This window comes from Trachemys scripta, chromosome 15 (genome assembly GCF_013100865.1).
Source record: "Trachemys scripta elegans isolate TJP31775 chromosome 15, CAS_Tse_1.0, whole genome shotgun sequence".
Taxonomy (NCBI): Eukaryota; Metazoa; Chordata; order Testudines; family Emydidae; genus Trachemys; species Trachemys scripta.
This window is the reverse complement of record NC_048312.1, coordinates 26035820-26050764: the sequence shown is the minus strand read 5'-3', so window position 1 is coordinate 26050764 and position 14945 is coordinate 26035820. Positions and strand designations below refer to the sequence as shown.

The window sequence follows — 14945 nt, the reverse complement described above, 5'->3', positions numbered from 1 at the left end:
TGCTAGTACAACCCAAGCCAGGTAAATGAAAATCCGAAGCAGCATCCTTCCCTCTCCACCACCCTTACGATTCTCCCCTGCTTTCAAAATGCCTCAGGGCTTGCATGAAAACTACAGGCGTAGTGTCCAAGGAGAAAAGGACATTCTCATGCTTAAAACCTTGCTTCTGAACCCTTGTGGGTCTGATTTTACATTGTTTGGTTTAGCTTAATGTAACAGCTCGCTATGGCAGGAATTCTTTGCTAGCTAAGTGCCACTTACAGAGTCCTAAAATTACAATATGGCTTTGGGAGAGTCAGCCAGCTGAGTTAGCGATGGCTGCTCCATGTGCTGTGAATAGACTAAATCAGCCTAATGCAGTTTTCATTTGCAAATTTAAGCAAACTGCACCCCAAAATGCTTTGTAGAGTTCAGTAATAAATTAAATGTTGCTTATTTGTAATCCACTTCCAGGGTGCTCATTAAAAGGCATCTAGAGCCCATGCAGATGTGAACCAACAGCATACACAACATTTCCAAAAAAGCCTAAAGAAAACCAGCCAGCTAAATCCAGAACACAGCCAGGAAGCATCACACACATGCTCAAAATGTGCTTTCTGATGAGCCATTGAACTGTGGTGCTGCCGGGAGCACTGGTAGCCAGGTCCTGGGAAGGGTTAGAGAGGAGGCAGGTGTTGGGTACGCCAAAATGAACAGGGAAAGGTAGAGAGAGGAAGAGGTGGCCTAGAAGGTGCGGTGGGACAAGTTGATGGAAGGTGTTTTGAAAGCCAGAAGGGCAATTCTGCGATGGATTCCAAAACCAAGGAGCAGCTAGTCAAGCTGTTTGAGGATTGGGCTGTGCAGATGGAAAAGATAGTCCGCTTGTAACAGTGTCTGATGGCCTGGGGATTTGGAAAGTCATAGATCAAGAGACTGGACGACTGCTCAGTTAATCTCCCTTGGGTGCTATGGCTCACCATCTCTAAATGCTGTTTTAATTTTGGGGACCCTGCTGCTTTGCTTCTCCATTCCCCATTGCCCTATTAAACACTCAAGCATAAGAGGCTTGGGGCCAGCGTCATTAGAGGGACAAAGGCTTGATAACATTAGACTGCTGACAAATTTCTTTTCCGTCCTAAAAAGAAACAGTCCCAGTTGAGGACATTCCCTACAATGCCAGCTGAGCTCAAGTTTGTTTTAAAGGGTTGAACGTCTTTCCTGAATGGGCAATTTCTATTTGGAGACCAGATGTATTTTTATATCAGCAGGGGGGAAAGAAAGCAGAAACTCTGCTTGCAGTATTAGCGAAAAACAACCCAACTCTCTGCAGTGAGTACTCTAGGAAACGTACAAATAAATTAGTGCTGCTTTAATCAGAATCAATGTGCTTAGCAACACTGATCTGTGCAAAACAAATTCCTCCATGCAGTCACAAAACCAGTTCCCTTTAAACTTGACATCCATCTTTCAGAAGAGATGTAAACCAAGGACCTGGCCTGCGGTTGTTAAAAATCCCAGAGTGCTTTTTTACAAGAGTTAGGATGTTAAAAACGGTTGCCCTGGCTACATTCCAATTCTGATCATTGTATCATTCCTCACTTTCCGTTATTAGAGGTGATACCCTTCAGTTCCTGTTCTAATGTGTCTAGAGCTGCTGTGTTCTGCAGTAGTGTCATACACCAGAGGTGGTTGCATTTCAGTAGTGGATTATTAATCTTACTACAGGAGCATCTTGAGGCGATCATGGCCCCATTGGACCAGAAGCCATATTAACAAGAGTTGGCTGTCACAGGCTACTTGGGGAATAATGTCCTACTCAAGGTGAGCAAGGGGCTCAGAATCTGGTTCTAAAAGACCCATTTGAAACACAATGGATTCTGAGAGAGTCTTAGGTGCCCAGTTCCTTTATGCTGTTATGAAAATTCCAGTTCACTCACGCAGAGTCATCGTAATCGGCTTGCGAAACAGGTGGACAAGGCAGTTCACAGGAACTAAAAGCGCTTTTATCACACGACAAACATTTTCCGTTTACAAAATGTTTCCAAGTTACCCCTTACAATAGGTTCTTCTTTCACAGTCCACAACAATTCAGCTCAGAGGTCTCTCAGCCTGCCTCCCCCCTCTCTTGTTCACATAGCACTGAACCGGGAGCCAGTTATGCAAGTGTTTACAATATTCAGAATCCTACCCATCAATACGAGGTTTGTTCTTTTCTAGACGGCCAACAGAATGAACTTGGGTGTGCTCTTTATTAAGACAATTAAATCCCTCAAAGAAACCGAAAACAAAGCTACTTTCCTTAAAAGGCAGAAAAGCACAAAGCAATCTCTCGATGGGTGGAACACTTACTGTACGCTCGGATTCTTAGCAAGACCAGGCAGGACAATGCCCCAGCACAACAGGTTCTGTGCCCTCGAGAGTTACTGCTACGTCGGTGTCTAGGGACGAACGAAGTCACACACGGGACTACAGATCTGAGGGATGATGCCCAGGTGAAACATGCAACAGAGAAGTCTGCTCCTTTAGAGGCAGGGGGTCTGGGGACAGCCAGCCCTGTTTTGAGGCAGGGCCTCTTTAAGAGCAGGTGTTTGGGCCTGAGAGAGGAAGCAGAGTGGGTCTGGTGGCAGGCCCTGGAAAAGAGGGACTCCCAAGTCTCTGTGGGAAGACTGGGGATGAACTGCCAGGGGCAGGGAGTTGGATTTACATTGAACTAGTTTCATGTTGGGACTTGCTAAAGATTGTCAGTGCAGCCAGTAAATGGTGCCACGGAGAAAGGGCCTGAACAGACTCTGGGGATATGTCTATACTACTTGCTGGATCGGCAGGCAGCGATCGATCCTGCGGGGGTCGATTTATCGTGTCTCGACCCCTGAGCGCTCTCCTGTACTCCACCACCGCGAGAGGCGCAGGCGGAGTTGACGGGGGAGTGGCAGCAGTCGACTCACCGCAGTGAAGACACCGTGGTGAGTAGATCTAAGTACACTGACTTAGTTGCGTAACTTAGATCGATATTCCCTCCCCACGCCCAGTGTAAACCAGGCCTGGGAGTGGCATTTACTTTTTCCTGGGCCGTGGAGACAGCCGACAGCCTAGGAAGCCTCTCTGATGCATCTGTCCCCCTTACAGGCATAGGTGGCAGGAAGGGGAGCAGCAGAGCATGAAAAGCCAAAACCTTCATTTTGAGTCTTGCTGCTTTTCCCTGCCACAAGTCCCAACCCATGGAGTCTCCTTCCTTGGAGGTTTTTAAGGCCCGGCTTGACAAAGCCCTGGCTGGGATGATGTAGTTGGGAATTGGTCCTGCTTTGAGCAGGGGGTTGTACTAGATGACCTCTTGAGGTCCCTTCCAACCCTGATATTCTATGATTCTAACCCCTGTGCCTCAGGGTATGGGATACAGCAACTCATACGAGACAAATTATAAACACATAGAACAACAGTAGAGGGTTCTGAGGTGGACAGGCTCAGTACATGTTATCTCCAGCCCCAATCAGGACTCCTTTGATTGGAGCCAGGCTGCCATCTGCCAGACAATCGGGATCCAGGAACTCCTTGGATTATTCTTATTTGTAGAAGAATAGTATCTGCTGAGATCGGGGCTCCATTGTGCTAGCCACTGTACATACAAATCGTGGGAGACAATCCCTGCCCTAAAGCACTTAAATTAAATAGACAAGACAGACAAAGAGTGGGACTAGGGAAGTATCTTTATCCTCATTTTATGAATGGGAAATGGTGGCTCAAAGTTGGGAATAACTTGTCCAGCCAGAGTCAACCAGTGACAAAACCAGGACTGGACCAAGGAATCTTCCTAACTTCCAAACCTGCGTCCGTTCCACCAGTGATGCTATTCAACACCGAGCCACACAATACCATTTGGTGGGTTTTTACACGACAGCTTCTCTGGCCGGTCAAAAACTCTACTCCTAGATTTATAGATTCCAAGCTCTAAAGGGACCATTGTGATCATCCAATCAGATTCCCCTGTATGTGAAGACCTCAGACGGTAATTCCACAGTTCAGGCCTCGCCTACATTGGGAATTAGCAATGAGTCCAACCATTGCTGGCAAAGCACCCAGGAAGATGCACCACTGCACAATCCAAGTGCAGCCAAGGAAAGCCACAATAAAGTAAGCTGCTGATTGCTGAAATCTGGGCTGAATCCTACTTTAGACAAGGCCGTTGTTCTTTAATTGAAAGGCCAGAAAGCAGACATCACTGGAGGGCTGGAAGGGGGAGGGATAGGGAGAGAGGACTGTGCTGCTAAGCTCACCTTGGCATCCTGTTTGGTGAGGAAATCCACAAATCCAAAGCCACGGTGAGATCCTGTCCCAGCCATTTTCTTTGGCAGGCGGACGGTCTTCAGCTCTCCAAAGGTGCTGTGAAGAAGAGACGGGGTAACAATACTTTGCTAAAAACCCACCTCACTTATGAGCCGAGGCAGTGCCATTAAGGGATGTCCCCTTTCATGTACGCCTTGCAGGCATTACAGCTACAGAATGATCACTGCAGGCAAATGCTGTACCATTTCTCTAGGCCACATTTAGTGACAGATCTTGGCTACTACGGATCTTCCAATTGGACACTCCCAAACACAGCAGAAGACGTCTTTGCAGTATTTGGCGTGTTTCTTCTCTCCTGGGAGGAAAGGGAGGATTTGCGCTGTACCACTGTACATGGTGCTGAACGCACAAGTACATCTCCTCATTAACAGTTTAATATTAGGCAGCAGCACACTCGGCCTCAATTTATGGTGAACTCCCCATTCCTTTCAGGCGGTATTTAAAATCAGCCGCTGTACATAGGGCACTGCTGTGAAGCAGGAAAGGACAGGAGCCCATGGGGATTGAAAGCCATGCCAGGCAGGGCCACAGTGCTAGCATGGTCTTTCCAGGCACAGCTCCCCCATCTCCCACAGGTTCCACTCCTCACTCCCCGCGGACGCGAGGATCCTCTTAGCAGCATCCTAACTTGTAAAGCATTAAAGAATCAGGCACCTGACTCTAGTTATCTCCCACTCCTGTCCGATGGGCTTCTCTTTTCAAGCTATTCTCTTACTTCAGAGCCCTTGATGGGCTGGGGCAGAGGGAAACGTAGCTTGTGAGAGCCAAAGGCTGATTTTGAATACTTTACCTTCCCCCCACCCCCCGGAGAGAGAGAGACACACACACTGCCATTTTAGAAATTCCACAAGAGGCCACCTTCTCTGCAGCTGAGCTCTAGCTCCCTTTCTTTTCTTTTCAATGTCCAGTCAACATACACATATGCACCAATTGCAGACAATAAATATTTAATGTGGACTGGGTCTGAATAGATGTGTTATTTTATTTGAAAATCTACACACACACACACACACAAAGGAGTTGGAGATGCTACAATGCCAAAGAGCGACCGGGACTAAACACAGTAAAGGCCGTAAATGCTCTCGTGAAATGATATAAGCTAAATCCAGGGAGTTAACCCGCTGCACTGGCAGCATGACCAGGCATTCATCTATCCAATTTCCTCAGACAGTGCGGTGTGTAAATGTAGCATTATGAACCCTCAAAATGAATCTGCACGTCTGCTCCTCGTAGCTCTTCCCGCCCCCCAAACCCCCCCTTTGAGATGGTACTAAGGAAACAAACAAACAGAATAAAACAGAAGAGATGCATCAGCCTTGGAGAGCAGGAGTGCTCAAGTCTAAACGCGGCAGAAACATTGCATTGTTTTCGGAGGTGAACCAGTCTCCCACAAGGTGGCTGGGGGGAATTGAGACTACAAGAACTCCATGTACTTCTCTATTATTTGTATTAGAGTGGTGCCTGGGTGAGCTAACCATGATTGGGGCCCTGCTGGTCTATGCACACCTAGTAAGAGATAGTCCCTGCCCCAAAGAGATTACAGTCTAAAGGGACAAGACAAAGGGTGGGAGGGGAAAAGAAGCAGACAGAGGGGAAGTGACTTGCCTAAGCCACCCCAGCAGGTCAGTGGTCAGATTAGAACGCAGGTCTCCTGGCTCCCAGACCAGTGCCCAAATGACATCAGGTCATGCTTCCAACAGGGGAATGTTGCAGGGTGGATAAAAATCAATGATTTTTTTGATAAAATGCTTTTTGAGGAAAACACTTCTCTAAAGAGTTTTAATTAAGATAAAGATACCTCATCATGGAATAGGGATTATAAATTCTAATTCTATAATATGAGACATCATATTCACGTAATGTTTAAGAAAAGATTTGTAAATGAATTCTAATAGTTCATGGATTAGGAACCCACTTTTATGGGGTTCCAGTGGCTTCCGTATAGATTATTTAGGTTAATCTTTCTACCTACCCAATGGGACTCAGTGCTCAGTCTAGAAGATACCATCAGAGATGCTTAGTTTTGTAGTTTTCAAACCGTGGATTTGTCTCTCCAGAGGTAACATGTTTGTTAACAGCAAACATGTTTTAAAATAAATAAATAAATATAGAGAGGTGAGAAATAACAGACCTCAACTCTACTGTCCCTCTGCAAATTTGTGTACAGTCAATCCCTTACCTCTCTTTAAAAATGAAAAGTTCCAAAAAGTTCAATGAATAGAAGATTGTTGGGGGCGGAATAGATCTGGACAAGGAGAAGAAGTCTGGAGATAAATGTGAGAAGCGAGGGACATATGGTTTTCTGTTAAAATATTATGTTTGCTGTTGAAGAAAAAAATCCAGAATACTTAACGTTGTTGTTTTAGTTAAATAAAAATTTAAATGTCTGTCTGGTGAGGTTCTCCTCCTAATACAGCCTGGCAAGAAAATCCTCCAAATATTAATGATTAACCTGTTGGATTGGAGATAGTTCACCTCCCAATTTACCTTTGGTAAATGAAACAACCAAACAATCATCCATTTTCTGATACAGGTGTAAAACTAATCTGAAAAGTTTTCAAAATAAATCACTTAAAAAATGTATAGTGTGAACCTTCTAAAAATGAAACCTACATCTATCTCTGAGTTGTGATGAATATGTATTAAGGTTATAACAACCAACAAGAATGCACTTTTATGTAGAAAACCATGATTAAATCGAGTCTTCCTGACTAGAAATCAAATTGATTTAAATCAAATCCACCCTGGAATGTTGGTTCTTCGGTGGCACTGCCTGGTGTGGAGAGCATGAAGAAGTGCTTTTGACATGGGACATGCACACAGAAGAATATGAATTATACTTTGACCTTATATGATATGCCTCCCACAGGAAGAAATCTCAATGAGAGTGAGACTCCTACGTCAGGTGTTAGAACAATGAGCAGAACACCACTTACATACCTGTGAAAATGTGGGTCAAAAAGCTTAAGTGACTTGACCCAGGTCACACACGCAGGCCGTGACAGAGATGGGAAAAGAACCCTGTTCTTCTGCCTCCCAGGCCTGTGTCTTGCCCACAAGAAGCCCAGGGAAGAGGTCAGTGAGGGAAACATGCTGAACTCCACCTCTAGCTCTCCTGCTGTTATCACCATCACGTTATTATAATCATTTGTACTGACCCTGGGGATTGATTGTTTGGGGAGATGACCTGAAAACCCATTGACGTTCAGACTCACCCGAAGTGCAGGAAATCAGCAAGAGCATGAGGTGGGCATACCCACAACCCGGGCGGCAGGACAGATTTAACACGCCTGGAGGGGCTCCGGGAAAGCAAGCGACACCATGGGAGCTGAGCACGTTTGAGTCCCTTGGGCCTAGGGGACGGAGAGGGTTGGAGGGGATAGACGCCAGCTCCACCAGATGTGAGCTGCTTGACAGTGGTATCCGCGGAGCAGCTGCTGAGGGGCTCAGAACGGAACTCCACACAGGCTACCTTGGTGAGAGACCTGGCCTGGGTAGAAGGTAGGGTGACCAAACGTCTCGATTTCATAAGGACAGTCTGGATATTTGGGGCTTTTTCTTATATAGACTCCTATTATCCCCCACCCCTGTCCTGATTTTCCCCATATGCTATATGGTCACCCTAGTAGAAGGGGTTACACCGGGACGCCCAACAGCAGCACAGATGACCCCGCTGGGGAGAGGGAGAAGAGCCACCCCACTGTGCTGATAATTAGAAACCATAACACAGCAATTACCATACGAGCAGCTGTGAATGAAGTGGAGAGACTGGGCCTTTAATGTTCCCCTTGCCACCTCGGTGGAGAAACTCACACCTCACGCATCCAATTATTCCTTCATCTAGCTATTGGGGGTGGGGGGACAATTACCCTCTCCTGAATGGGATATCCCTTATCCGGGGAAGATAGTTTATGCTTTGAACAAAGGGAGGCGGTCTCACATTTCTAATTTGTTTGAAGGGGTGTGCTATGCATTCACACGTACAAAGAGGGAGGTGTGCTTTATGGCAGCTCAGATCAATGACATTCCCCCCTCCCTTCCCTATAACCAACTGCGATGTACACAAATCCCACTTGCCCACAGGTGTGAGTCTGAAAATGCAGCTCTCTCTCTGGGGGGAGTGGGGACGGTTCCCTGATGGGTGTGTGGCACATTGGACTCATCAGAGAGGGTTGGCGAGGAACCTTGCTGTTGGAGCTACTAACACAAAGCGACGCACTGTGCGACCCACACCCACACCGTCTCCTCCTCTCTATGCATGAAGGAAAAAAACAGTGAGACTCAGAAATGGCAACTGACCCTTTCTTCATGGGACACCCGTGGGCAGGACCAGAGCTCAAACGCTCTGAAGTAACTAGTGACTGAGCTGAGATGTTGGGACAGGAATTTGAATTCCCTCATTTGTACTGTGCTACATACCTGCCAATGGAGCAGAGTAAAAAAAAAACCCAGTGGTTCTGGTATTACAATTCAGTGAGAGCCAAGACAGAAGGCTCCTCACACACTGAATACCAGCATTCCCTCCCTAGTGCATCAGTGCCAGGGTTCATACACTGCCTCAGAGCGCGACAGGACGGTGCATCACCGCTCACTCTGTAAAAGATGCACTGGTGACTTTGCTTCATACCGATCAACATTCACGCAAAGACAACAGCACGTTGGCCCTACTGGGGTGAATCATCTCTATGGATTCAGGAAGAGAGGGTTGCATACTTCTCAATTGCGCACAAGCCCCGATCTGCACCTCTACAACCCACAAAGTGCAGGAACTCAACAGAGCGGCGAGACCTGGAGGGTTCACCGAGGCGAGCCAAAAGTCACAGGTGGCAAATGAGCAAGATGAGTGGATTTCCTGTGCAAGACCCCAGCTAGTGGGGCACATCAGTGCTCCCCCTGAAACATATACAGCAGCACCAGGTTTGCAGATTGTCTGCATGGCTATCCTGGAAGTCAATAATATTCCCACCACACCGTCAACTCTTCCAGCAAGTGGGTGGATTTCCTCTTAACCAACTGGGTGAACAGAGAGAGAAGCAGACGGAAGCTGCTAGACTCGTCTTCAGCTGGGAACAGGCGATTTGGAAGAAGGAGCCCATGGCCTGCTGACCGTGAGGATGGTATGTTACTATTAAATGGACTGAGATCCTTGGTTTAGTTTGGCGGATAACAAAAAAGCCTATTTGGCACCTAAGGCCCCAGATATTTGGTGTTAGCACTTGTGCTCTTTAATGGTGAACATGAAGGAGAATACAAATAAATATGGCCGCACATGCGCCTCCTCAACATACACATTCCCCTGTGGTGCCTGCTGCTGTTGCCAATAAGAACCATCCTCCCTGTCACTGAGGCCTGTAACCTAGGGACCATCACTGACCTCTCCCCCTTCTTTTGCCTTACGCAACCCAGGCCATGTCTAAATCCTGCCTCCATAACATCTCAAGGTCCATCATCATCTTGCTGTCCATGCCCCCAAAAGTCCTTTCCAGGCCCTCATCTCAATTACTGTACCCTCCTCCTCACTGACACCCCTTGCCCCTCCCTCCCCCCCTCACCCCCGGCCATACTCTTCACTCCGGCTCCATCACCTCATACCTGGATACCTCCACTGGTTTTAAGATTTAGCTAGATAAGTTTATGGAGGGAATGGTTTAATGGGATAACATGATTTTAGTCAAAGGAACAGCGTGCCATCGCTGGTAAATAGTATAATGGCTAATGAGGGTCAGGCTGGAGAATCTTGCCTACGTGCTCAGGGTTTTACTGATTGCCATATTTGGGGTCGGGAAGGAATTTTCCTCCAGGGTAGATTGGCAGAGGCCCTGGAGGTTTTTCGCCTTCCTCCGCAGCATGGGGCAGGGGTCGCTAGCTGGAGGATTCTCTGCTAATTGAAGTCTCTAAACCACAGGATTTGGGGACTTCAACAGCAGAGTCAAGGGAAAGGGTTGGGACGGCTTTGTGGCCTGCATCATGCGGGAGGTCAGATTAGATGATCATAATGGTCCCTTCTGACCTTAAAGTCTATAAGTCTATAACTATGAGTGTCCTCGCTTTTCACCATGTTTAGGTCAAGCTTTGTGTCCTCACCATCAAATTCCTTTATATTCCGCCTGCACTTATTTACCTGTTCTTTTCTATAATTGTGTTGCCCCGTGACCTGAAGTCACTGCTGAACCAACCTCAGCCTCGATGACCTGTCTGCCCACGTCTCCCACAGCTATCTCTGTGCCTTCTTCCACAGCTGCCCCTGCATACTGTCCCTAGGCCCTTACCCCTTTCTCTTTCAAATTCCTTTCAAGACCTACGTCTGCTGTGATGCCCCCACAAGAAAATCAGCCAAGAAATGCTGGCTCAGCAAGACATGTTCTAACCCTGACTGCTCTGCATCTTTGCTGTGTCCTTTCATCCCATTCTCCGTCTGAATAATATCTATTTCGACTGTAAGTTCTTCAGGGCAGGGAGCTTTTCTTCCTCTTCGCAAAGTGTCTAGCATGCCTTTGGCACTACATAAATATCAGTGATTGTACTAGATGCTTCCATAATGTAGCCCATTCACATTATAAATTTCTGAAATGGTGTCATTCTTCTTAGACCGTAGACACTGAGCAAAGATCAATCAGAATTAGTGCGATAAGCTGTTAGTCACTAGCTAATCAAAGGAAACTCAGCTGAAAGACTCCAAAAAGGAAAGGGAGAGCATAATTTCACCACTGATCTATACAAATGGTCGCACAAGAGACTACAATATACAGTGCATCCCAAGAACAAGATGGTTAATCTAACTATTGCAAGGAATCACCCCTGAGACATGCCCCCCCCACCCAAATATATATGCTAGAAAGCTCATCTCCCATTCCAAGCAAATCCAGTGCTGATTACATTGCAAAGTCTAGTCAAGAAAAGATTTAACAGTTTGCCAGTAACACAGGGCGTTCTGGGCAATGAATGCAAAGTTCCCAAGGAGGCACAAGCGCAGTGTAGCTTCTCCCTTCACTGACCTGCAAAATGCTGTCTACAGCATCAGGCCTAAATTCTGCATCATCTGAGCAAAATTTAGTCTTCGCTTGGCAATGATTTTCTTAATTTTTTTTTTTTTTTAATACATCACCCCCAAATAGCAATTCGCCAACAAACTATTCTGCCAGTCTCTGCTCCTGCACCGATTTACTGATTACAGAGGAATAATGGCCTCTTTTCTTTTCCCTTCTCCTTTTGGAACGAAGGACCCTGCCAAATAGTTTTGCCCCTGGGCTGAGTCGTGGTCAGTTCCACCCCCTACATGAGAGAGTTAATGAAATACACAGCAGAATGTTCCTCCCCCTCAGGTCTTCAGCTGACTCCGGTAGAGCTAATCCCATTACAAGAAAATAACGTGGATAATTCAAACTAATGAAATCGTTACAAGAATGTGGACAGCCAGAGGTGGACATTCAGAACCAATTTAACACTCTTTGGTGTCGTTATCCCCAGCACAGGAAATATCTGAAAGGAGGAAGGAGAAAAAAGCCCTCCTCTCTTGTTAGCTTAAATCCTGTTAGAGAGTTCAGGAATTAATCTGCCACATATCTTCCCTATTACTATTATCATCATCATCAATAATGTCTCCTCGGTAACCTCAGAAAATTAATGAATGAATGCACGGGAAGGAGGGCAGGAATGGAGTAAAGCCTTCTGACATGCTGAAACAAGTCTATCGCTCTTATTGCCGGCAGCCCCGGCTGAGAAATAAGGCAGGAGAAGGTTGTTGGAGGTATTTTCTAGCAGAACAGGCATTGGTTTGCAGAGCTAAAGCAATCTTAAGAAGGGGCTACTCCCACAATAACCCCCCAGGGAGAGAATCTGAACACAAGGTTAATGCAGTAGCTTCTCACCGATTGACTTCATCTGCACTAGGTAATCCTGTTGGACAGGACACTAAATGCTGACCACCACCTTTCACCCCCCCAATCCTGTGTTACACGCACGTGTCCTCTTAGCATGGATGAGGAGGAGAACCCAACTAGTGTGCTTCCCAGGCTTTATTAGATAGCACCTTTGTCTTCAAACTTGGTTGGCTCTTTGCTCACCCTACACCACAAGGCTTGTTTGGAGGCCTCTCAAACTAGTGCTGTGGAAAGGATTGTGGCAGGCGGCCAGAAACAGGGGGTATGCCTTGTGGAAGAGGGAAACGCTGGACACAAAGCAAACAGATCCCTCCTTTATACAGAAGCGCCTTTACTAAGGAAGGAAGAGGTAAGAGAAGTCGAGAACGACTGCACGTGCCATCTCAAACGGTGATCTCGCATGCTAAGCATGGCCGGTACGTGGATGGGAGATCTGCAAGGGAAGTCAGGGGTTCTGCAAGAAATGGTGATGCTGATTCTGCATGTGGCACTCTTTCTTCCGAGTCACCACTAAGCGAATGCCCTACAACAGTTTTGGGAGGCACTCTGTCCTGGAGGTGCCATATTGTGGGTGTCATGGAAAATAGATGGCCCCACCTACTTATGGTCATTTATAGCCCATGGCACTTTTAACAAGAGTAGAATTGTTAGCCTTGGTGTCCAGGCCAAATTCCATCTTGCATAACAATTCTCTGCCTATTTAATCTCTTCTGTAGTTTCAAATGGAGATGGTACTTAACTTTTCTCCATTTCCAGACCTACACTGTTGGTGTGCCCTATTGGACAACTGCCATGTTCCACCCCAGAAGGAGCTGCACTTCAGCAGTGAGTTAAACGATCCTGACTTATGCTGTATGTGCTTTGCAATCCCATTCACTGTATATAGCTCATTTCCCTGAAGATTATATGACTAGATTGAGAATGACAGAGAAATAGAATTAGAAAACACAAATATTTTAGCTCTCAAGGCGACACCAAACTTTCCAGATAGGCAGACTACTCCGTGAAATAACGGTAGCAGCTTGGAATGCTGTTTGGCTGGACCCTATTTAAACATCCCATGAAAATCAAGAGTGGCTATCTTTAAAAGCCAGAGCTAACCCTTATGGGTAGAGCTCAAGCAGATGCCAGTATTTAGAGCTAGGCTAACCATTAATCAGCTGTTTGACCTGTTAAATAATCCAATAGTTCTAAGATGAGAATGGACTTGTGGGTTCTATTCTAGACTCAGCAGCAGATCTGCTGTATGACCTTGGGAAAGTCACAACAGCCCTGTTGTTGGAGTTTGCCACCTGCAAAATAGGGATAATATTTACCAACCTCATGGAGCGGTGTGAGGCTTAATTCCTTAATTAATTAGTGCTAGCAGAGTGCATTGAGATAAAAAACAAAAGGTGCAATGCAAATGCAAACATTTTCAAGGAGTAAAGAAAAATAATGACACACTCCAAATGGTCTGATGAGTTTTAAGACACAAGAGAGTGATTTTGGTTTGCAAACAAGGCAAACCGCCTTGAGCCCTGTGTGATTGAGAGAGAGAAAGGGTTCAAAATCAGCTGGTCAATTGGGGTTTTGCAGCCAAAGGGCACCTAACAGTTATTCTGTGGCGCACACGTGGTCCAAACTAACACAGAAGCGAGTCAGCGGGAGGACTTTCCTTTCCATGGTAAAAGGAGAAGTGCCAGAGAGGGAGAGGGGGTGGGTGGCGTGGCCCATGGGAAGTGCCCAGAAAGAATGCCACGGTTAGATTTCTCAGGGTGCTCTCTTGCGAACATGTCTAATTACATCCAGACGGCGCTTTCGGCGCACCTGCCACAGCAACTGTTTATCTCGCCAATGAGTTAAAGAGCATCATTTGCAAAGTTCGCTAGGAAGGAAAGCCAATTATCATGTCGCCGGCTAGGCACAAAGCACGCTCTCGCTTTATCTCCCCGCTCGCTCTCCACAGCACGGCAGAGGAGCCTTTCATGCTAATTTCTGCTGACTTCCCCCCCACACCCCGCTCCCCACTGCAAACACTTTCTTACACACTGGCCCCCCTCTTGCTTCGCTCCTCCGTTTGGAAAACGATTCTAAAGCCTCTCTGAGAACTGGCCCACCAGCGAACCTGTGATACAGCAGAAGAGGGAGCAGTAGGTGGAAACAACCAAGTGTTGCTGCCAAATATCAGACCTGCTCTCACGTGGTCGCTCTTCCACCCCAGACCCACTTGCTTTTCATCGCAAAAATTTTCAAACGTCCCCTGTTCCAATGAGATGTCAAAAGGCAGCAGGATTAGGCAGCCCCTGAAGAAGGAAACTGTGCAATATCATAATTAGAGTGGTCATTAGCGACACACGCAGCGGAAGGACTTGCAAATGAAGTGTGGCTTTTTCTCTCTCTTTTGAGCTCACTGTGAATATAGGGAGAGGTGGGGATTAGTCAACGGGACCAGCTTCAAGTGGTAAAATAAAACGACATGTTGTGAACAGGTACAAAAAGGGAAAAAACCGCTGCTGGGGAAGTGAGCAGTATGCAGGGAGTGATGCTCCTGGAGTGGGCACTCTTTGCAGCTCTTCCAAAAATCTCTCTTCAGCCACTGCATAAGGGTGGCACATTTCTTTTTGTTTAGCTTTGCCAGTCACATCTATCCCAGCACATCCCTCTCACTGCCGCTTTGCTGAGCTTGGATCAGCCAGCAACTGTTACCTTATCATTCTCACTTTTCCTTTTAAGGGGCTGTCCCAAACCTACCTTTCCCCTCTC

General features: G+C 46.6%; 1 protein-coding gene across 1 annotated transcript in view; it reads right to left on the bottom strand.

Annotated features, from left to right (window-relative positions):
- The window catches only part of RBM19 (RNA binding motif protein 19), a 116720-nt gene that overhangs the window by 42250 nt on the left and 59525 nt on the right, over positions 1–14945 (bottom strand). The window contains 1 exon segment of the mRNA XM_034791035.1: positions 4251–4356. Within this exon segment, the coding sequence (XP_034646926.1) occupies positions 4251–4356 (106 nt within the window).